The 26,157-nt window shown below is 33.6% G+C and overlaps 1 protein-coding gene across 2 annotated transcripts in view; it reads left to right on the plus strand.

The window, feature by feature from the left end:
• The window catches only part of LOC146746135 (ubiquitin carboxyl-terminal hydrolase 2-like), a 35,235-nt gene that overhangs the window by 5,252 nt on the left and 3,826 nt on the right, over nt 1-26,157 (plus strand). Inside the window, exons 1-10 of one of the 2 annotated variants that reach the window (XM_085499416.1) lie at nt 2,747-2,806; nt 6,024-6,107; nt 7,622-7,745; nt 8,831-8,939; nt 10,674-10,784; nt 11,132-11,300; nt 12,111-12,230; nt 19,463-19,541; nt 19,805-19,903; nt 21,897-22,020. In XM_085499416.1, coding sequence (XP_085355542.1) covers nt 2,795-2,806; nt 6,024-6,107; nt 7,622-7,745; nt 8,831-8,939; nt 10,674-10,784; nt 11,132-11,300; nt 12,111-12,230; nt 19,463-19,541; nt 19,805-19,903; nt 21,897-22,020 — 1,031 coding nt within the window. In that variant the 5' untranslated portion in view covers nt 2,747-2,794. Of the gene's footprint in view, nt 1-2,746; nt 2,807-6,023; nt 6,108-7,621; nt 7,746-8,830; nt 8,940-10,673; nt 10,785-11,131; nt 11,301-12,110; nt 12,231-19,462; nt 19,542-19,804; nt 19,904-21,896; nt 22,021-26,157 lie in introns of those variants that run through there. The other variant, XM_085499415.1, reaches the window with a different exon arrangement.

Genomic DNA, 26,157 nt, shown 5'->3' on the forward strand with positions numbered 1-26,157 from the left:
TGTATGTGATAATTAATAATAGGATCATCAATTTGGACAGGCACTTTTATTCTCCAACTCCAGCTAACCTGCATCTTTGATTTTTAATGTCACTTTCCGACATAATTGAATTATTTGTCCTGTATCTCTTTGATGATATTACAAAGTGTACTCATTCATGTACAATATACATCAACTGAAGCCATCTTTTTAAGTGACATTGCATTGACTTCCTCTATCAGAAAGCACATGCCATGAGATTATTGACAGGTGAATTTCCTGTTCTAAATATTTGCAGGTGAAAGGATTTATGATAGGAAACTATGTAGCCCTTCTAATTATAGCTGGAAAACAAGACATATCATTACAGCATGCAACAAAAATGTTCTACACATTATGAATTTGTTCAACTATTTAATTTTTTCAGTATGTTGATGTATTTGTTATTAGAATTTCTTCCATTTCGTAAATTTCTGTTACTTCTGTTTAATTCTGTAAACTGTTTTGGCTGCCAGAAATATTTGTGATTTTCAAAGGGTTAATCATTTTCGATCATATTTTCATGATATCTGCTCTGTTGGAATTACAGCCTACTCATGAATGAAAATACCTGAAATTTAATATTTTGACTTAAAAACATTTTTGGGCCACTTGCATTGTTTTTGAGAAAATTATTTAATTTAGTGGATGGTGGCCATTTTATCAGTATTGGAATGGTGGAGATATTATAATATCTAAATGTAGGCATTTGACATAAGGTGAACAAATTAAATATCGTGATTTTTTTATGATACAGAATTATTTTGAAAATCTGCACTTTGAAAAATGATAAAACATGCCATTTTGTTTTTAAAACATTGTTTTTTGTGAAATTGTTTTACAGATTATATTTTTGAATAATATTTGGCCAATTTTTTCAATATATGGTACTGTAATGCCCAACAGAATACTGTTTTCAGGTTACCATGAAACTATATTATGATTGTTGGAATTGTGCTATAAGCAATAAACCAATACCAAACTAGAAAACAAGGAGTAATACCCTGTTATATCAGTTCATTTGGCCTTCATACCAAGTATAATATTAACATAGCTGGAATAGAAGAAATACAAACAGCAGAAGCCTAATTTGAAGGTCAGAACTAATGACACTAATTAATCATAAATGTAGGAATTGCCATTGATGCCAATGTCAAAGTATAAAGTGATTAAACATGATTAAAAAAAGGGTATCCATCATTTTTTCTTCAGAAACAATCAGTGTTCTTGATTCCATAAAAAAATCCATACTAATTTGCATAAAATTTGCCTATTAGTTGTATGATTATTTCAAACAGAAATTGTACTAATTAAAACACTCAAACCACATGCACACGTTATATAGAAATGAAATCTCTGTGGCAGTCAGAATATTGACTGTGGCAGTATCAGACTAGTGTGGTAGTAAAACAAAACACTGTGGTGGTAACACTACACTGTTTGTATCCTGTGGAGAGCACTCAACATTGGTTTTTATGTTATAATTGATCTTGGCATTATTTGATATCTTGCTCTCAGAGTTTGAATGCAAGCCTAAACATTCTTAAGATTCTCAGGGGACGTGATGCCTACCTGACTAACACTGGTTTAAAAAAATAGCTATATACATGTATAACCTTATTTCTATCAGTCCAATGCATATTTAGGCATTTGGATGCCCATGCTGACAGCCATTTTGAATAGACAAATTTGTCTAATCAGGGTTGTTTTTTTAATAATCAGGATAAATGAAATTGAATACTACTGATTTCTGATTGTTCACAACAGATTGTTACATGTAGAAATGTTCAAAACATCTGGGAAGCACTCATCCACACTATAACTCTTGATGTCACGCTGTAAAACTGTCTATAACTGAAAATAATCTAGAGTGTTTGGACCCTGGATGACCCACTTACATTCTTATAATTGTTTTCTGGTATTCATCAGACCACACATACATACTACAATGACAGGGAAAATTTTTAGTAAAGCTGGTGTACATGTAGCATTTATAGAATGAGGTTAACATGTAAGTATTTTTAAAATAACATGATATATATATATATCATTTCTTGAACTCGTGTCATCATGCCGACACAGATCAAAAGCTCTAATATGTAACAATTAAACTTTCTATTTAATTTTAATTAATATGTTAATTTGTGAAGCTTATAATGTATGCTCTTTGGTGCAGTGAATTATTAAACATAAAGCTCCTGATGAGTGAGGTACTTGTACCTTACGAAACAGTGCTGTCGAGTTTCAATATTCATGTATTCACTCACTCTACATATACTTTGTATTGAGCACTTTTGTTTTTAAATAATCGACTTCCGTATCTACACTATATATATACACATGTCTTGAAATAAAAGATACCATATTTGTTCTATTAGTAGTGCATGCGTGAATGACAGAAGTATGCAATACAATATACATATACAATATAACATCTGTTTACATGCTGTCCTGTTTGACACTGTGCTTCTAATGGAGCAAATATTGTAATTATAATGTAAAGAGATGCTATCTTCACAGTCACAGAGAAGGAAGTGAAACAAAATGTTTATTCGCATAATTATACAGCTTTGTAAATGGGGCTGCATGTAGTCTTTAGAGCTCAGCACACTGCTAGCTGTGATATTTGCATGTGAATCAGAGTATGGCTTATTGTTATATACATGTATGTAATGTTGAATCATTTCTCATTTCCTATAATTAGGATTCTGAGACAGGGAGTGATTGTAATGATACTGGTAGTCAGAATCAGGGAAAGTTCAGAAAACCAGAATGGATGAGTAATTTGGTAAGCAGTCAGAAGATCAGTGAGTCTGTCAGATGGTCAGATCAGCAAGCAATCAGTCAGGCAAACAGTTTGTCATTAGTTGAGATGCTGAATTGAGTTACGGTCACAGAGTTACAAGCATTTAGTTAAGAAAAAGCCTGCAAATCGAAGTCCTGTTAACTGTTAATTGAACATAGTTACAATTTGGGTGTGGTTTTGTAAAATATGGGCGTGGTGATTTTTGTAACTCAATGTTTTTATAACTTGATGCTCGTAACAATTGAACTTGAACATTTCAGCATTTCTCAGTTAGTCAGTCAGCCAGCCAGTCTGTCAGTTAGTCGCTTCATCAGTTGGTTGGTCAGTCAGTCAAACAGGCAGGCGGGAAGGCAGTCTTTCAGACAAGTTAGTTGGGCAGGCAGGAATGAAGTAATCAGGCATTCATGCAGGCTTTCAGGCTGAGGCATCAACAATAGATCAATTTGTCTTTGATTTGTTTTATTTCTCAATGTTAACATGGTAGGATATGGATTGTCTACTTAATATGCAGTAATGGAACAAATATTCTTTACACGTTCTTGTCATGAAATGTTTTATTTTTAGCTCCGCTGTCGACTTTGTCAAGCGGAGCTTATCATATGAGTGATTGTCCGTCGTCGTCCGTGTCAATGTTTTACTTTTTCGACTTCTTCTTGAAAACTACAAGCCTAAATGCTTTGATACTTGGTGTATATGTACCTTGGGTAGACCTCTCTTAGGTTTGTTCATTTCATGTTGATATCTTTAATTCTCTAATTTTGGTGAATATTTTTGTCATTTTTGGTAAAAACTGATATTTTCGACTTCTTGTTAAAAACCGCAAGTGCAATTGCTTTGATATTACATATATAGGTACTACATGTGGACCTCTCTCAGATTTGTTCATTTCGTGATGATATCTTCAATTCTCTAATTTTGGTGAATATTTTTGTCATTTTTGGTAAAAACTGATATTTTCGACTTCTTGTTAAAAACCACAAGTGCAATTGCTTTGATATTACATATATAGGTACTACATGTGGACCTCTCTCAGATTTGTTCATTTTGTAATGATATCTTTAATTCTCTAATTTTGGTGAATATTTTTGTCATTTTTGGTAAAAACTGATATTTTCGACTTCTTGTAAAAAACCGCAAGTGCAAATGCTTTGATATTACATATATAGGTACTACATGTGGACCTCTCTCAGATTTGTTCATTTTGTAATGATATCTTTAATTCTCTATTTTTGGTAAATATTTTTGTCATTTTTTGGTGAAAAGTGATATTTTCGACTTCTTGTTAAAAACCGCACGTCCGATTGCTTTGATATTACATATATAGGTACTACATGTGGACCTCTCTCAGATTTGTTCATTTTGTGATGATATCTTCAATTCTCTAATTTTGGTGAATATTTTTGTCATTTTTGGTAAAAAGTGATATTTTCGACTTCTTGTTGAAAACTGTAAGTCCGATTGCTTTGATATTACATATATAGGTACTACATGTGGACCTCTCTCAGATTTGTTCGTTTTGTGATGATGTCTTCAATTCTCTAATTAATTTATTTTGGTGAATATTTTTGTAATTTTTGGTAAAAAGTGATATTTTCGACTTCTTGTTAAAAACTGTAAGTCCGATTGCTTTGATACTATTCATATTGTTCATTTTCTAATGATGTCTTCAGTTCTTTAATTGAAATGTGCATTGCTAACAGCGGAGCTATCTCAGCCGATAGGCTGCTTGTTTTTTATTCATTCCTTTCAAAGAATGTTTGGGGGAGATAAAATCTGATAAACTTCACGGTATCCCCAAATATGGTATGTGGTGTATCAGTACCATTCAAATAAACAATAAGTAAAATTTGTTATGCCGGGAGAGAGATGTATGGGTGTACCATTAATCATAATGTTTCTAAGGTCTATGCATGTACATTTTGAGGATAACTTTACATATATCAAATCTTTCTTCTAAAATCACTATATTTTGTAGAGTAATCTACCTTAAATATATTAAGTTACATATTTAGTATTAAAGAATGCAAAAAAATAAGTTTATATTTTGAAGAGAAAGCAAAGCCAACTCAAGAGTTATGCTGGGACTGTACCATTCATTATATTGTATTTGTACTTGACCATATGTACATGCTGCACATATCTGATAAATTAATGAAATGCTTTCTTTAACAGTTTTCTCCCATTGTTGCTTTATGAGCAGTGTTATTTTTAGAATCTTGAATGTGAATATTTTGTCTTGGTTAAGGTTTTGTACATTGCATTATGGGTAAAGACAGACAATAAACTTACATTAGCGAAAACACAGAATGGCAGACATGAATCAGCTTTCATTATAACTGTTGATTATCTTCCTTGTATTTTGCATATTATAGAATACCAAATATGTTGACAAAAGTTGTGTTCACGTTACACGAAGTACAGGCTAAGATTTAAGCTGATTTAGGCTTATCTAGCATATTTGCATTTTGGCTAGACCCAATTGCGTCCACGCACCGGGAGGGCCAGTCGTTAGCACGGGCTAAGGGGTGCCATTAGTCGGTGACCTTTGGTAAGCCGCTATTTACGAACAAAAAATGGATGACACGCGCAAGGTTCTATTTCTGCTGCTGGCATGTTTCGTTCTAAATTTGAAGCGACGTGCACAGGAACGCGAGAGAAGATGAACCACTTATTTGGATGCACATAAACAGTATACAACGGGCGTAACAGAATACAGAGTTTTATTAATGCATGTCGTAGACAGCGAACCAAATTTATTTTGTCTACGATTGGAGCTGCTGTACGCTCTACTACTACAGTGGCCCGATTAGTGTGGAAGTGAGCGCGGAGTAATGACTGGTGGAATAGTGTCGTTAAACGAACATGGGACAATTTTCACACCCAAAGGTCGCCGCAGAGGGCGCTTAGCCCTGGGCTAAGCGTTCGCGCATACTTCATTAGCCCGTGATAAGTCTAGACCGCGTCTTAAATTCGGATCAGATTTAACCCGTACATGGCATTCCTTAGCCCGTGCTAAGCGTTCACGCACGTTTTCTTAGCACGGGCTAAGGAATTTGACCTCTTAGCCCGTGCTAAGAAGCTGTGCGTGAACGCAACTAAAGTTTGGCAATCTCTGCTGAATTAAACAGACCCGCTTTATTTGGCTTTATAATTCCATGATGAAAATTAATTATTAATCTTGTGCTATTTTTTATTTAAGACAACAAAGCGACGGTCTTCAACCTCCTCATATACAAGTCTTTCAAATGATGGTCTAGTTGGGCTTAGAAACCTTGGAAACACGGTAAGTTCAGTTATTAAATAAATATTACATACAAACATTTTACATAACAAACCTGTTATGCAAAGAAAAAATATTGTTTCTGATAACACTGTACCCATATTTTTGATAAAACTTTTATTTATGCAAATTAGTCTAATTTTAATTTATTTTCATGCTCTAACTATCCATGTTTCAACCACAAAAATGAATTTGCTCATTTTCTTTCTTTATGTAGAAATGACGGATGATGGAAGAAAATCCATTATTTGCCTTGCTGTGTATTTAGTGTTATTTCCTCACTGTTATGACTATATGAGATTAGATGCATGATTGTGATAATAAAACCTGTTAAAAAGGAATCCACTGTGAAAAAGTAAAACGATTTGATTGTACCTGCCTACATAGGATTTTTGGAAACACATTTTTTGTTTTCGCTGGCCTAATAATATGTAAACGTCCATGTTTCGTCGCATTGAAAATTTGCATCTTGTCATTGTAATTAAAAGCTGGTTATAATAATTTTGTATTATGCACATACATGTAGCATTGACCTCAGTGTATGTCGCCCTCTGTGTCAAAGTCATGGCTAGGAATTTCTCCACTTAATCTTTGCCACAGCACCTGCTTCTGATTTCAGTATTCACAATATGTACCTGAGGTAATTTAGTAATCCTCTAGCGATTACAATTTTATTTTCATGCTCCACTCACCATAATATACAAGAAGCTTGGGCAGTGTTGCAGTGAGAGTGGTATATAGTACGGTATAGTACAGTATGGTACGGACCGCTACACAGCTGATGGATTTAAAATTCTGTAAAACTGCATTCACACGTACAAGTAATATAACTCTGACACAAGCCAAAATTCTAGAAAGTTTGAACCATTCAGGGGTCACTTGTTAACTTTTTTTGTAAGAATCTTTGTGCTATGTGTTAGCCTGCTGGGGTTCTACATTGTGCTATGTTTTGCAATCAATCACAGGGTACCATTATTCATTCAATCAACTGCTTTATTTGTAAACTGCCTAATTACCCTTGCTAGAAATTTTAACGATTTTATGAAAGAAAGAAAAACTTTTGCTAAAATCATACATAACCCTGGGGGAAATTTATACATTAATATCACATGGGACCCAATTTAATTATGGGATGGTGCAAAAAAATTACATTTTAATTGTTCATTACAGGTTTTTTTCTAGAAAAAAAATGCAAGAGGGAGCACTGCAATTCAGCGATGCCACCAAGTGGGGGAGATAGGGTTCTTCCTAACAGGGTGTAGAGTTTTTGATAATTCTAAGTGAAAATGGAGCTTCCTTGAGGACATCAGACAGGTCACAGTTGAAGACTGTGGCCACATGTGATCCCTTGTCAATCAGAATTTTATGGTTGCCAGAGGATCTGCTACCCAGGCTAAGGGGGCGTATGGCCATGGCATGAGGGCGCTGTGCCCCTGTTCCCTTGTTTAAAAAAATCCCCGTCATTACTTTTATGACTTGAAAACTTCCTCTACTGATGTGCTTTCTTTTCCTTTCAGTGTTTTATGAATTCTATTTTACAATGTTTAAGCAATACACGACTTTTAAAGGATTACTGTAGTAAAGAAGACTATATTGATGATTTAAATAAATCTAGTAGTATGAAGGGTCAGCTAATGACAGGTGAGTTTTTTTTCTTTTATTACATGAGCAGTATCTTTATTTTTATGTTTTTTTAATTTTATACAGAGCCAAAATGTGGTACATGTACCAAAAGAGTAGTTTGCCATGTATATATTTTGAACAATAGCATGCCAGTGTGCCCTTAAAGCATGGTGGTCAGTGCGCAGCGCGTGTTCGAATTTTATGTAAATAAACAATGTATTTTACACGCGTTGTATACAAAGCTATGAGTCCCATATCGAACAGGACACAGCACGACGACTGCCGCCCTTTAAGGTGATATGAAATGCAAGTGATGTACAAATATTTGCTGTGATACAACTAGTTGTGCTCATTCATTGGCACATCATCGATACAACAAAAAATCATACATAGATATAGTAATCTTGAAAAATATTTTACTGTAGTAGAAGAATGTGTAATTTGGTAAAATGAAATTCACATTTCATAAACTAAGTAAATGTAAATACAGATGAAATCTGGAGCCAAATAATTTTCAATCAAGCCTCAATTCATCTGTATAGTTGCATACAACTTTATTTTTTTTCTTGAAGACCAACCACCTGGCTGTGAAAAAGCTCACCTTGATTTTGAGGATTTCATTTTGACTCCAGCTTCCTCCAAAATTACTGTAAAATACTATATTTCAGCTGGAATTAATTTTTGCTGAAAAGATGTTTGGGTGTTTTGTATGGAATTTCTTTTCACTGATTTTTGATGAGTTGAATGTAAAATATAGAAAAAAAGGTATATTCACTGGATTTTATTTTCACTGAATCATTCCTTCAGTGAAAATAGCGGAAATTAATTCCAAGCGAAAATAAAGTATTTTACAGTAGTTATGTTACAGGGCACATTGTTAGGTGAATAGAATGGACATTTAACATTGTACCACACGTCTTATATTATGATTGACTTTGATACTGTGTACATGTGTAGGAATAGTTTTCACAGCTGATGCAATTCTGTGCTTAGTTTTACTGTGATCATCTTTACATGTGTTCATGTTTGCATACTCCTTGATCACAGTGTATATAAATCAGGCAGCACCTCGCGATCACATTGTGGATGAATTTTATTTTCAGCATTTGCAGAGTTAATTCAGTCACTGTGGATGAAGAACGCGGATACGGTCAATCCATCTGCTTTCAAACACCAAATACAGAAGTTTGCACCAAGATTTGTGGGTTACAGGTTAGTGTGATTTTATCTCAGCTGTGATTGGAGGGGTTATGCACAAAACCCTTATGTTATCTTAGCTGTGATTGGAGGGGTTATGAAGCAAACCCTTATGTTATCTTAGCTGTGATTGGAGGGGTTATAAACCAAACCCTCATGTTATCTTTGCTGTGATTGGAGGGGTTATGAAGCAAACCCTCATGTTATCTTAGCTGTGATTGGAGGGGTTATAAACCAAACCATCATGTTATCTTTGCTGTGATTGGAGGGGTTATGAAGCAAACCCTTATGTTATCTTAGCTGTGATTGGAGGGGTTATAAACCAAACCCTCATGTTATCTTTGCTGTGATTGGAGGGATTATGAAACAAACCCTTATGTTATCTTAGCTGTGATTGAAGGGGTTATGAACCAAACCCTTAATAATAATAATGATAACTTTATTGCATCCTTAGAAATACAATGTTTCTATCAGTTAATAGCAATAAAGATTAGTTGTGATAACTACTACTACAAAAAGAAAGTTAGTTGTTGAAAAAAAAAAAAAAAAAAAAAAAAAAGTTTATGTTATCTTTGCTGTGATTGGAGGGGTTATGAACCAAACCCTTAACATAGTATACTGAAGTTAGACCCTAAATCAGTAGTTCTTCCATTCAGTAGTTATGCATGCTGGAACCATACTGAGCCAAAATGGCCTTTGTGGTAAAATGCATAGTTTGTTATATAACATGGTATATATTTGGGATATTATAATTCAAATGCATGTAGATGGAAGATCATATTCCAGCTTTCTAGTTGAATCATTCTTGTTTTGATTAATTATGGAGGCCATGTATTAAATTGGCTCTTGGTGAGCTTGCTGAAAACTTAATCGTATCTGCATCTACATGAATACATAATGTTTGGTGGTTTGCAAACAACTTCTGTTCTGGATTGCTTATGACTACGATAATAGTTACAATTGGTATACATGTACATGTATGGCATATAGTACTTCATACATAATGAACAGTTTGGTAATATTCATTTGAAATTGCTTTGAAGATGTTACATTGAATAGTTATTTAACTGACATGATTCATTTCCTGTTTCCTGCATGTGCCAACTAACAGAGTAGCTTTGTTATGTAGACCTTCCTTCCGCATGCTACACCATGTCTATGGAAAACTGCTACTGTTACATCAAGAACCCATGCTTGAAAGGTTAAAAACTTACAAAAAAAGTTGCCTCCATGGTTGGTTTCATACTCAAATTCTGAATGTAGAAATATATAGAGGGCTAGATTGCTTTGCAAATATTCTTAATTTTGAGGGCTGAAATGAAATTCTGTTCATTTATGGCAGTGGTTCTGGTCGCCATTACAGAGTGTTGTTTTAACCCAACCTTGTTCACACATGTTTCATCTCAGGACTAAACACAGTAATCTTGGTCAAATTAAACTCAGCTAAGGTACTTGGAGTCGATCCTGGTCATTCTGTTGAAACATGTTACTGTTTTTCAATGGGGAAGGGGGGGGGTCAAATAAACTCCAGGTCAAACCCCTCTTATGGAGATTTGTCTGTGGCTATTACTGTTCATGAAATACCATCTGACTGTGAATTAATGTTGTCTCTACATGATGAAACAACGCAGAGTGATAAGAAACTGTTGAATAAGTATATTCACTGAAATCATTGTTTTAGTTAATGTCATATAAAGCATTAATAATTGTCACATTTCAAATTGAATAACTTCTGTTTTCTTTCAATAGCCAACAAGACTCTCAGGAATTTCTACGATTTTTATTAGAAGGTCTCCATGACGATATCAACAAAGTATTAAGAAAACCTCGTTATAATGAAGAAATCAGTGATGATTTAACGTAAGAAATTAACATATTTATATTAGTAGACCTGTCTCCTTTCAAAATGTAAACCTACATGTATCTCTTTCATTAAAAATGAAAGTTGTGTTAATTTATTGTTCAGTTCATTAGAGACTATCGTGATAGTCTTTGTGCCATAATTTTTGCACAGCAAATTTGAACCTCGTGCCCAGAACAAGTGAAAAACATAAATATGTATCTATTGTTTACAAATCTAACTTAATTTATTTTGCAGATACCGGTAGTTTTAGTTAGGGGGATGCGAAAATCTTTTTACCATAATTTAGTCAATAAAATGAACATTAATTAAGTTGTTGTCTAATAGTAATTGTGTTTTTTTTCAGTGATATGGAGAAAGCAAGAGAAGCATGGAATCGTTACACATCACGAGAGAACAGTCGAATTGTTGATTTATTTGTAGGACAACTGAAAAGTACCTTGCAATGTACAGTTTGTAGGCACTGTTCAGTGACCTTTGACCCATTCTGGGATTTGTCGCTTCCAATCCCTAAGGTAAATTAATCGCATTTTGTAATTTGGATATGATTGTAGAATCACAAGTGTTTTATTTTGTGATGTGACAGGAAATGCAGTCAAAGTATCTATACAAAGCAGAATACAAGTTGAAAATACCTGTTGACAAATAAGCTGCAATCTGATTGGTTTAACTGTTAGGTATTAGCGCTGGGTAGCCAATCAGGTACAATCTTGTAGCTTTGCATTGACTCAGATTTTACAGATAGTATAACATTGTGCAGTTTAATGTCAGACTAATCACAATCAAAACTAAGAATGAGACATCTAAAAATGAATTCCAGCTTTAATATGCTTATCATGCTTGTACAGCTCAACGAAGGAAATGAATGAGAACCCAACCATGTTTTTAATTTGTTATTTGGTTTTTGCTAGTTGTGAAATTGAAAATATTTCAATATCTAATGGTTCTACAAAATATCCTGAGCACTCTTGCAATGGGTTTTACTTCACATCTGCAATCACATCAGTTAAAGTGGAGGAGTTGTCACCTGCGCATGCGTCAGATGGCCATAGCGTGTCATTGTTTACAAACAAGCATCTACCCATGAGCCTTTCAGTTTTAGCGCGTGTTATCGTCGGTTGGGACTCAATTCCCCCGTGTGCGCAGGTGACGACCCTCCCGATTTAAATTAACATAAATGTGATTGTAGATACATTTTTCACTCTGTGGTGGTGGTAATATACAAACAAAAAAATCGTTACATTTTGCCGCTTGAGGGAGCTATTGAAATGTTTCTTTCATCTGCCATAGTTTGCGTAAGTGATATTTTTTTTTTCTTTGTTTAGGCATCAAAGAATTCAACCTACAATTATAGTTACTCCTCTTCTTATGATGATGAAATCTCATTAAAGGATTGTTTCAAATTATTTACAAAAGATGAGATTCTTGATGGCGTTGAAAAACCGGTATGTAGATATTAATTTGTTATTCATAGCAGCATATACTGGCCAATTGTAGTATACATTTAACATATCAAACCCAGTTAGAATATATGGTTAATGAAGACAGAAACTTGAGTATAAAATAACTGACTTATTCATAAATTAAAATACCCAGAATTTATTCATTTTGCAATAAACTTCACTCCAAGGCAATATAAAGATTTTGACGAAAAAAAAAATTGGGGATCACTTATTTTGAGAAATTGATGGTTGTATTTTAGTGGAAAGTCGCCATTTTGACACAATTATAACCTGTTATACGACAGGTTCCTATGGTAAAAATATTATGGAATATCTCAAAATTTAGCCTGGTGACATAGGCTGAAAAAATCATATATTGTTAAGTACTTTTTGTTGTTCTGAATTATTAAAAAAATCTGGGTTTTAAAAAGTGTCAAAAAATGCAACATTTAACATTTTCAAGAAATATCAGGAAATTTTTCTCAAAAAGTTTTACATAACACACAAAATAATGCTATTTTATTGTGCCATTGTACATAATAAACTAATGAACATTGTCATGTGATTTATGACCAATTTTGTCAAAAATTATGACTAGGGTTCTATCTTAAGGTAGCGAGACTATTATTTGTGTTGAAAATTACAATTTTCACATTTATTTATTAATTGATGAAATGCACTATAAACTTTCATGTGATAAAGTCAACATAATATAGAATGTCATGTAAGTTGGTTAAAATGTAGATTTTCTGAAGGGAAGCAAGGCAGCCTCAGTAGTGTTTTCCAAAATCAGCAACACAGGTTTAATCTGTGTGCCTATAAGTTTCAAAGATAAACTCAAGACAAAGCAATGTTAGGATGTGTTATCAGTAGTTATCTGACACACAATGAGTGTTTCCAAACATTTGAGTGGTTTGTCTCCGCCCCTGTTTGTTTCACAGATTAGTCATTTGCATATGAATGCGTTAGACACAAGGTCACACAGCCACTGAAAAAAAATCATTGATTTTGGTGTTTTCATATGCCGAATTTATCCAATTATAGCTATCCCATTCCTTTATTTTTTTGGTTTCCAATAGCCTTACACATTTGGATGTCCCTACACATGTTAAAACAGACCTTGATGGGAAAACAAATTGATTGTGCCGATAAACAAGCTTGAAAATCTTTGCTGTTACTTCATGGACGTTTTCTAGGAGTTTATGTTTTTCAAAATACAAGGTCTTTAACAAAAAATAACGTATACTTATTGTCGTCGGATTAACACCAAATTTTCACAGCTTTAAGGTGACAGTGAGAGGAACTTGAATGTGTCCAGACAAACTATTTCATCGATTATTTACCAACGAGTTGTGGTTTGAGTTGGGGGCAATGCGACTAAAACAGTAATTGAAATTCAGCACACTATTTTTTAAAACGCGTTGCTTGAATAAAACTGACCAGACACATTCACATTACCTGACTATTGAACAACTAGGAAAAGTGAAAAAAATACTTCTTATCGCCAGAATAAATGCGTAATTATTTTTTTTACAGAAAAAGTAATTTTTCACCTTTGATTGAGTAACGCGTCGTAGAATGCAGATACGGGCATGCAAAATACACTTGTGAAAAGCTTGAAGTCTGGCGATTCTAAAAATATATACTTTCCTGGGTCTATTTGTAGTCATTTAGTCACAACTGGAAGATGAAAACAAGTATGCAAATAATAGTCCCGCTACCTTAAGTAGTTTGGGAAGATTCCAAATCTTGCCTTGCCCTGCAGAGCTTGTTACTGCACATACATGCAATGCATTATGGGATAGAACTTAATATTGTATACTATGGAAAACTGTTATCACACTGGACACTCATTAAATTAAATGTAAACTTTTTGAAATGTTTTTTAACAATATTAGGATTTTTATCCATTATAATTTTCCATTAAGTACTTTATTTTTACTTTATTTTATTATTATTGTATTTTCTGTTTTCACTTATGGGTTGAAAATATTATTTTTACTTTCAACTCATCAAAAATCAGTGAAAATAAGGTAGTCAAAATGTATTTTGAAATAAATTCCAGCTAGTTTTTTATAGTGTACAGCTTTTTCATCCTTTATCACTGAACATAATTTCACCATAGAAAAAAGTGCAAAAATGCAAATCTTGGTATAACACAATTTCACCAACCTTTATTGTTTTGATGATGAGCAGTGTTCTTCCCAGAAATTGTCCATAGAGTCACAATTAATTTGCATAATAATTAGCATATAATTTGCATAGATTAACATATTTTTGTCATACAAGAATAGGGAAATTAAACAAAACCAATTTTTGACTTTTTTTTTTAATATTTATTTTAGGCACAATCTATCACTCTTTTGTATACAATAAAAGTGCACTGCATGTTTAGCATTGCAAATGTCTCACAGAAATACAGAGTTTTCTGTTTCTTTGCTTTGCCCATAAATCAGCAACTTTTATAAAACCCTGTTCAGTATGGTAAATTAAACATTGGTTGATGATTTTCATTGCTTGTCTTCCGTTTCTGTTGTTTTCCGGTTAACAACAACAACAACAACTGTTACGAGTCACGATACTTACGCTGTTTGAGCAATAATAGTTTTTCTGGCTGAAATTATCCATCTTTATATCATTTTTTTTATTCATCGATGTCTGTTCAACACAATTGTGAGCAAGTCGAGACAACAGAGGTCTGAATACGAATCGTCGCCATTGTTATACCACGAAAAAATTGAGGCTTTTCCTCTAAGAAATAACACAAGTGTCACTCCAATTTCAACAGATTTCTTGATTAGAATTCCTGGTTTCTTGATAAATATATTATTTTCCATTGTGCCTCACTTAATTCATCAGGATCTGAGCACTGTATACGATCCGAGTGAGAAGTTCAAACTCGCTGGATTTTATGTGGGTGACGCCATCTTGGATTCACGATCACAAGGTTAAAATTGTTTACATCATAAATATATATTTTTAGCTCCACTGTCGACTTTGTCGAGCGGAGCTTATCATATGAGTGATTGTCCGTCGTCGTCCGTCGTCGTCGTCGTCCGTGTCAATGTTTTACTTTTTCGACTTCTTCTTGAAAACTACAAGCCTAAATGCTTTGATACTTGGTGTATATGTACCTTGGGTAGACCTCTCTTAGGTTTGTTCATTTCATGTTGATATCTTTAATTCTCTAATTTTGGTGAATATTTTTGTCATTTTTGGTAAAAACTGATATTTTCGACTTCTTGTTAAAAACCGCAAGTGCAAATGCTTTGATATTACATATATAGGTACTACATGTGGACCTCTCTCAGATTTGTTCATTTTGTAATGATATCTTTAATTCTCTAATTTTGGTGAATATTTTTGTCATTTTTTGGTGAAAAGTGATATTTTCGACTTCTTGTTAAAAACCGCAAGTCCAATTGCTTTGATACTACATATATAGGTACTACATGTGGACCTCTCTCAGATTTGTTTATTTCGTGATGATATCTTCAATTCTCTAATTTTGGTGAATATTTTTGTAATTTTTGGTAAAAAGTGATATTTTCGACTTCTTGTTAAAAACCGCAAGTGCGATTGCTTTGATATCACATATATAGGTACTACATGTGGACCTCTCTCAGATTTGTTCATTTTGTGATGGTGTCTTCAATTCTCTAATTTTGGTGAATATTTTTGGTAAAAAGTGATATTTTCAACTTCTTGTTAAAAAACGCAAGTCCAATTGCTTTGATATATTACATATATAGGTACTACATGTGGACCTCTCTCAGTTTTGTTCATTTTGTAATGATATCTTTAATTCTCTAATTTTGGTGAATATTTTTGTCATTTTTGGTAAAAACTGATATTTTCGACTTCTTGTTAAAAACCGCAAGTGCAATTGCTTTGATATTACATATATAGGTACTACATGTGGACCTCTCTCAGATTTGTTCATTTTGTAATGATATCTTTAATTCTCTAATTTTGGTGAATATTTTTGTCATTTTTGGTAAAAACTGATATTTTCGACTTCTTGTTAAAAACCGCAAGTGCAAATGCTTTGATATTACATATATAGGTACTACATGTGGACCTCTCTCAGATTTGTTCATTTTGTAATGATATCTTTAATTCTCTAATTTTGGTGAATATTTTTGTCATTTTTTGGTGAAAAGTGATATTTTCGACTTCTTGTTAAAAACCGCAAGTCCAATTGCTTTGATACTACATATATAGGTACTACATGTGGACCTCTCTCAGATTTGTTTATTTCGTGATGATATCTTCAATTCTCTAATTTTGGTGAATATTTTTGTAATTTTTGGTAAAAAGTGATATTTTCGACTTCTTGTTAAAAACCGCAAGTGCGATTGCTTTGATATCACATATATAGGTACTACATGTGGACCTCTCTCAGATTTGTTCATTTTGTGATGGTGTCTTCAATTCTCTAATTTTGGTGAATATTTTTGGTAAAAAGTGATATTTTCAACTTCTTGTTAAAAAACGCAAGTCCAATTGCTTTGATATATTACATATATAGGTACTACATGTGGACCTCTCTCAGTTTTGTTCATTTTGTAATGATATCTTTAATTCTCTAATTTTGGTGAATATTTTTGTCATTTTTGGTAAAAACTGATATTTTCGACTTCTTGTTAAAAACCGCAAGTGCAATTGCTTTGATATTACATATATAGGTACTACATGTGGACCTCTCTCAGATTTGTTCATTTTGTAATGATATCTTTAATTCTCTAATTTTGGTGAATATTTTTGTCATTTTTGGTAAAAACTGATATTTTCGACTTCTTGTTAAAAACCGCAAGTGCAAATGCTTTGATATTACATATATAGGTACTACATGTGGACCTCTCTCAGATTTGTTCATTTTGTAATGATATCTTTAATTCTCTAATTTTGGTGAATATTTTTGTCATTTTTTGGTGAAAAGTGATATTTTCGACTTCTTGTTAAAAACCGCAAGTCCAATTGCTTTGATACTACATATATAGGTACTACATGTGGACCTCTCTCAGATTTGTTTATTTCGTGATGATATCTTCAATTCTCTAATTTTGGTGAATATTTTTGTCATTTTTGGTAAAAAGTGATATTTTTGACTTCTTGTTAAAAACCGCAAGTCCAATTGCTTTGATATTACATATATAGGTACTACATGTGGACCTCTCTCAGATTTGTTCGTTTTGTGATGATATCTTCAATTCTCTAATTAATTTATTTTGGTGAATATTTTTGTAATTTTTGGTAAAAAGTGATATTTTCGACTTCTTGTTAAAAACTGTAAGTCCGATTGCTTTGATACTATTCATATTGTTCATTTTCTAATGATGTCTTCAGTTCTTTAATTGAAATGTGCATTGCTAACAGCGGAGCTATCTCAGCCGATAGGCTGCTTGTTTCACATTTTGATTAAAAAAACAATACAATATCAAAAATCAAAACCTAAAATAATAGTACAACTACATTTCTAAAAATAATACCGGTAACGAAAATACGTTTCGTACACACCGGAAACATGTAGCTTTTGACCCCAAGTGTGACTATATTATTTGCATATGAATATACGTTTGGCAAAGAGCGTTTGACAACGTGGCTCACGGCTTTGTTATTCTAGAACTGCTTTGTTTTGTAAAACGATATCCAACCAATGAGAAACAACAGGGGATTATCCCGGGAAATTGGTATTAATACCATGCATTTGTAGATTTAACTAGTTAGCCACGAAACTTTACAGTCTGTGGGAGACTGAAGAAATCAGATCACGGGATAAGTAATATCATCGCGGGGAGAAAACACTCAGCGCCGCGAGCAAATCCTATAGCGTCACGTCCCGCAACGCTATTTTGGTCTGGGGAGAACACGGATGAGGGACAGTTGAATACAATATAAATATACATATCCATATATAAAAATATGTGAGTCTTATGTCATATGTTGGACGTGTCCACCATATATTTTACCCTAATTCATAGGTACATGTAACTTGTAATACCAGGGGTACTTGTAAACCTCTACAGTAATCTTTCAAATATTTAATTGTCTGTTAACACATCATCTGCTGATGTAGATACAGAGAAATTAATGTTAACTCAGAGTAGCTGCTGAGTGCTGTCATAGAAAGTAAATACCACCTGCCTATAGTTACTAGTTTGATGCAGTCTCAAGGCACAATGTATGAGCAACCACTGTAGAAAGACTACCTCTCTTATGTGACCACATATTATACTAAATAATCATAAGTATTCCATTTATTAAACAATTTTTTAATTTTCTAAATCAAACTTATTTAATTTTGTCAAGTCAAAGTAAACATGTATTGCTTGCGTGACTCATAATAGAATAATAATATACATATCCGTAAATGCAAATTAATGAAAATAAAAAAAGCTGCTGATATTGTTTTTCCCACATTGAGGTTTTCAGTGGGTGGTGTATTAACTGGTTAGGTTATTCACTATACAGGATTAAATAAAACATACTGTTATGTCATGCTCACCTGAAATCATTTTTACCGTATACTTTTTTAGCCCCTGTTCGGACGCAGTCCGAAACGGGGACTTATGTTTTGACCTCCGTGTGTTTGTGCGTGTGTGCATGCGTCCGGACCTTATCTTAGAAATGCCTGGACCAATCACAATCAAACTTCACACATACATCATACATGATATTATACATATGCACGTCAATTTGTTTCATAATCTGATTCAAGATGGTCGAATGGCAGCCATTTTTGTGCTAAAAATCATCCAAATCAAGCATTTCTTGGCTGTTTACAGATGGATTTTGTTCAGAATTAGTATATGCATTAGACATTATAAGACCTTGATGCACGTCATTTTATTTTTCAGATTGGATTCAAAATGGCTGACTGGCGGCCATTTTGTTTTAATGATTGGGCTTCTAGAGCCATATCTCTTAAATGCTTTGACTGATTATATTCAAATTTTATATATACGTATACATCATGTTTTATATATACATGTATTCAAAATGGCTGATTTTGAATGCTGTTCCAGAGCAATATCTCTCAATATGGACAAGTACTTGTTTGACGATCAGATGTCAATCATTTTAATGTTAAAAAAATCATATTCCTGACATGGTTATATTCCAGCTATATTACTATAAACAAAACTATATATCTTAAATTTGATAACTAACAGGAACTGTGCCATGCATGGCTTGTTTATTCTAGTATGTTCTAACTGTTTTTTCTTTTTCAGACCTGTTCCCAGTGTCAGGAGAAACGCAAGTGTACTAAGAAACTCACTATTCAGAAATTTCCTAAAATATTGGTGCTACGTATCCTTTTTTATAAATATATGTGTGTTTTATAGTATTAGTATGGAAATCACACCTTTGTTGAACCTTTGGTTCAAGATGAAAAACCGTAAGGTGGAAGAAATTTTAAAAATCTAAAAAAAGCACAATTTTGAGATCTGTTGAAATTTTTGAAGCCAATAAATTATTTTGAATCTCTTGTTTTAATCATCTTTTAATTTTCTTTCAAAGATATCATTTCAGATTAATACAAACTGTTTTTGTCCTTAACCATTTGTTATCAGATCTAAAACGATTTTCAGCTCATGGTTATCGTTCTAAACTGTCTACTTTAGTGGATTATCCTCGAAGCAATCTAAGATTAGATGATTTCAGTGCAACAGGTGAGAGTTGTTTCCATGCTACTGAACGCTGATTAAATGTTCTGTTTGTGGTCAAGTAATAAGGTTTTAATATATAGGGGAAAACATGTCTGTCATCATAGTTAATAAATTTTGTATGTCTCAAGCAGATTTGATATAAACATTTTGAGCATTTTTTTCTGCATCTGCATCTGCATCTGCATCTGAAAAATCGAACAGTACCTCACAAATCAGATGGTATGTTTTTAGATCCATGCATTTGTAAAATCCAAACTTGCCAATTTTACAGGATCTCATCAATATAAACAAGCACTATGTTCAGAACACATCTGCCTGTCTTATCACTAATACTGAAATGTTGAAAACATCACACCTATTCTATACAACATTCACTGGCTACTCATACCCAAGCATATTGACTTCAAACTTCTTCTATTCACCTACAAGGCATTTTATGACCACCCTCCACCTTATTTATCAGTTCTTCTAAAGCCATAGATACTCATTTGTGATCTTCGTTCTAAAACACATCTACTAAGAACATTTTGTACAATCATCATGTGGAAAAATGGGTCCTTCTGAAACTTGCTTCTAAACTCTGAAACAATCTGCCACTTTGTGTGAAAAAGTGTGATTCATTATCTTTATTTAAGTAAAAAAATTAGGACTCGTATATTTCAACAAACCTATAAATACTGTGAACATTACATGTATTTTATTTTTCAACCAACGACTGAACGACAAACCGTTCTATTTTTAGCCCTGCTGTCGACTTTGTCGAGCGGAGCTTATCATATGAGTGATTGTCCGTCGTCGTCCGTGTCAATGTTTTATTTTTTCGACTTCTTCTTGAAAACTACAAGCCTGAATGCTTTGATACTTGGTGTATATGTACCTTGGGTAGACCTCTCTCAGATTTGTTCATTTCATGATGATATCTTCAATTCTCTAATTTTGGTGAATATTTTTGTCATTTTTAGTAAAAAGTGATATTTTCGACTTCTTGTTGAAAACCGCAAGTGCAATTGCTTTGATATTACATATATATGTACTACATGTGGACCTCTCTCAGATTTGTTCATTTTGTAATGATATCTTTAATTCTCTAATTTTGGTGAATATTTTTGTCATTTTTGGTGAAAAGTGATATTTTCGACTTCTTGTTGAAAACCGCAAGTCCAATTGCTTTGATATTACATATATAAGTACTACATGTCGACCTCTCTCAGATTTGTTCATTTTGTAATGATATCTTCAATTCTCTAATTTTGGTGAATATTTTTGTAATTTTTGGTAAAAAGTGATATTTTCGACTTCTTGTTGAAAACCGCAAGTCCAATTGCTTTGACATTACATATATAGGTACTACATGTGGACCTCTCTCAGATTTGTTCATTTTGTAATGATATCTTTAATTCTCTAATTTTGGTGAATATTTTTGTAATTTTTGGTAAGAAGTGATATTTTCGACTTCTTGTTGAAAACCGCAAGTCCAATTGCTTTGATATTACATATATAGGTACTACATGTGGACCTCTCTCAGATTTGTTCATTTTCTAATGATATCTTTAATTCTCTAATTTCGGTGAATATTTTTGTAATTTTTGGTAAAAAGTGATATTTTCGACTTCTTGTTGAAAACCGCAAGTCCAATTGCTTTGATATTACATATATAGGTACTACATGTGGACCTCTCTCAGATTTGTTCATTTCATAATGATATCTTTAATTCTCTAATTTTGATGAATATTTTTGTAATTTTTGGTAAAAAGTGATATTTTCGACTTCTTGTTGAAAACCGCAAGTCCAATTGCTTTGATATATCATACATATAGGTACTACATGTGGACCTCTCTCAGATTTGTTCATTTTCTAATGATATCTTCTGTTCTTTAATTGCCATGTGCATTGCTAACAGCGGAGCTATCTCAGCCGACAGGCTGCTTGTTTGAAGTTTCATATGTACATTTGTGTAAAATGAAGCAATAAAATCAAATTTTGTTTTATCTTTTAGGTTCTGCTCCACCTTATGATCTCTATGGTGTATCTAACCATTCTGGTAGTACATATGGTGGTCATTATACTGCATATTGTAAACATGCAGCCTCGGATAGGTGGTATACATATGACGATACAAGGTAGGTTTATTATCTTACACCTTTGTGTTGTGAAATTTAATTATCAATAAACTGTGTTGTTTTACATCAAAACGATTTCTCAAGATGACAGTCTTGTTATTGTGCTATTGAATATTTTTATAACCGTTGATGTTTGTCACTAGTGTGGAGAGTAATGTATATCAACTGAGATACATGCAATAATGTTACAGCCCCTGTCGGTCATTTGGTTTTCCCAATGTTTGAAAAATGAATTCCTGTCATCACAACACCCACATTTGGTCAGTAATGTATAATACCATATTTGCCCTATTAGTACCACATGCTGTGATATTTCTATGGTCAAAATAATTTGTATCTTAAAAATGTATTATACCGGTACTAAAATAATTATAGTAGTACCAATAAGCCATTTGCCAAATATCAGTAGTCTAGCAAAAATATGCTGACAAAATCAATGGAAGTGGAACATCACAAACCCCCACAAGGGAGTCAGACCAGGTGCGCGTGAAGGGTAAGCATCTGCTGCTGGCATGCCACACCCTTAGAGACACTTCTAATAGAACAAATACAGTACTTGCATCATAACTAATTCCCTTACTAATGAGTTGATATTGTTGCACAGAATATAGTTAATAATCTTTGTATGCATTGCCATAGTCACAGTGTACACACAATAATCTTTGTATGCATTGCCATAGTCACAGTGTACACACAATAATCTTTGTATGCATTGCCATAGTCACAGTGTACACACAATAATCTTTGTATGCATTGCCATAGTCACAGTGTACACACAATAATCTTTGTATGCATTGCCATAGTCACAGTGTACACACAATAATCTTTGTATGCATTGCCATAGTCACAGTGTACACACAATAATCTTTGTATGCATTGCCATAGTCACAGTGTACACACAATAATCTTTGTATGCATTGCCATAGTCACAGTGTACACACAATAATCTTTGTATGCATTGCCATAGTCACAGTGTACACACAATAATCTTTGTATGCATTGCCATAGTCACAGTGTACACACAATAATCTTTGTATGCATTGCCATAGTCACAGTGTACACACAATAATCTTTGTATGCATTGCCATAGTCACAGTGTACACACAATAATCTTTGTATGCATTGCCATAGTCACAGTGTACACACAATAATCTTTGTATGCATTGCCATAGTCACAGTGTACACACAATAATCTTTGTATGCATTGCCATAGTCACAGTGTACACACAATAATCTTTGTATGCATTGCCATAGTCACAGTGTACACACAATAATCTTTGTATGCATTGCCATAGTCACAGTGTACACACAATAATCTTTGTATGCTTTGCCATAGTCACAGTGTACACACAATAATCTTTGTATGCATTGCCATAGTCACAGTGTACACACAATAATCTTTGTATGCATTGCCATAGTCACAGTGTACACACAATAATCTTTGTATGCATTGTATCCATAGTCACAGTGTACACACAATAATCTTTGTATGCATTGCCATAGTCACAGTGTACACACAATAATCTTTGTATGCATTGCCATAGTCACAGTGTACACACAATAATCTTTGTATGCATTGCCATAGTCACAGTGTACACACAATAATATTTGTATGCATTGCCATAGTCACAGTGTACACACAATAATCTTTGTATGCATTGCCATAGTCACAGTGTACACACAATAATCTTTGTATGCATTGCCATAGTCACAGTGTACACACAATAATCTTTGTATGCATTGCCATAGTCACAGTGTACACACAATAATCTTTGTATGCATTGCCATAGTCACAGTGTACACACAATAATCTTTGTATGCATTGCCATAGTCACAGTGTACACACAATAATCTTTGTATGCATTGCCATAGTCACAGTGTACACACAATAATCTTTGTATGCATTGCCATAGTCACAGTGTACACACAATAATCTTTGTATGCATTACCATAGTCACAGTGTACACACAATAATCTTTGTATGCATTGTATCCATAGTCACAGTGTACACACAATAATCTTTGTATGCATTGCCATAGTCACAGTGTACACACAATAATCTTTGTATGCATTGCCATAGTCACAGTGTACACACAATAATCTTTGTATGCATTGTATCCATAGTCACAGTGTACACACAATAATCTTTGTATGCTTTGCCATAGTCACAGTGTACACACAATAATCTTTGTATGCATTGCCATAGTCACAGTGTACACACAATAATCTTTGTATGCTTTGCCATAGTCACAGTGTACACACAATAATCTTTGTATGCATTGCCATAGTCACAGTGTACACACAATAATCTTTGTATGCATTGCCATAGTCACAGTGTACACACAATAATCTTTGTATGCATTGCCATAGTCACAGTGTACACACAATAATCTTTGTATGCTTTGCCATAGTCACAGTGTACACACAATAATCTTTGTATGCATTGCCATAGTCACAGTGTACACACAATAATCTTTGTATGCTTTGCCATAGTCACAGTGTACACACAATAATCTTTGTATGCATTGCCATAGTCACAGTGTACACACAATAATCTTTGTATGCATTGCCATAGTCACAGTGTACACACAATAATCTTTGTATGCATTGCCATAGTCACAGTGTACACACAATAATCTTTGTATGCATTGCCATAGTCACAGTGTACACACAATAATCTTTGTATGCATTGCCATAGTCACAGTGTACACACAATAATCTTTGTATGCTTTGCCATAGTCACAGTGTACACACAATAATCTTTGTATGCATTGCCATAGTCACAGTGTACACACAATAATCTTTGTATGCATTGCCATAGTCACAGTGTACACACAAAAATCTTTGTATGCATTGCCATAGTCACAGTGTACACACAATAATCTTTGTATGCATTGCCATAGTCACAGTGTACACACAATAATCTTTGTATGCATTGCCATAGTCACAGTGTACACACAATAATCTTTGTATGCATTACCATAGTCACAGTGTACACACAATAATCTTTGTATGCATTGTATCCATAGTCACAGTGTACACACAATAATCTTTGTATGCATTGCCATAGTCACAGTGTACACACAATAATCTTTGTATGCATTGCCATAGTCACAGTGTACACACAATAATCTTTGTATGCATTGCCATAGTCACAGTGTACACACAATAATCTTTGTATGCATTACCATAGTCACAGTGTACACACAATAATCTTTGTATGCATTGCCATAGTCACAGTGTACACACAATAATCTTTGTATGCATTGTATCCATAGTCACAGTGTACACACAATAATCTTTGTATGCATTGCCATAGTCACAGTGTACACACAATAATCTTTGTATGCATTGCCATAGTCACAGTGTACACACAATAATCTTTGTATGCATTGCCATAGTCACAGTGTACACACAATAATCTTTGTATGCATTGCCATAGTCACAGTGTACACACAATAATCTTTGTATGCATTGCCATAGTCACAGTGTACACACAATAATCTTTGTATGCATTGTATCCATAGTCACAGTGTACACACAATAATCTTTGTATGCATTGCCATAGTCACAGTGTACACACAATAATCTTCGTATGCATTGCCATAGTCACAGTGTACACACAATAATCTTTGTATGCATTGCCATAGCCACAGTGTAAACACAATAATCTTTGTATGCATTGCCATAGTCACAGTGTACGCACAATAATCTTTGTATGCATTGTATCCATAGTCACTGTGTACACACAATAATATTTGTATGCATTGCCATAGTCACAGTGTACACACAATAATCTTTGTATGCATTGTATCCATAGTCACAGTGTACACACAATAATCTTTGTATGCATTGCCATAGTCACAGTGTACACACAATAATCTTTGTATGCATTGCCATAGTCACAGTGTACACACAATAATCTTTGTATGCATTGCCATAGTCACAGTGTACACACAATAATCTTTGTATGCATTGCCATAGCCACAGTGTACACACAATAATCTTTGTATGCATTGCCATAGTCACAGTGTACGCACAATAATCTTTGTATGCATTGTATCCATAGTCACTGTGTACACACAATAATATTTGTATGCTTTGCCATAGTCACAATGTACACACAATAATCTTTGT

The sequence above is a fragment of the Saccoglossus kowalevskii genome, chromosome 5 (assembly GCF_978046115.1).
Source record: "Saccoglossus kowalevskii chromosome 5, keSacKowa6.1, whole genome shotgun sequence".
In the NCBI taxonomy this organism is placed as follows: Eukaryota; Metazoa; Hemichordata; class Enteropneusta; family Harrimaniidae; genus Saccoglossus; species Saccoglossus kowalevskii.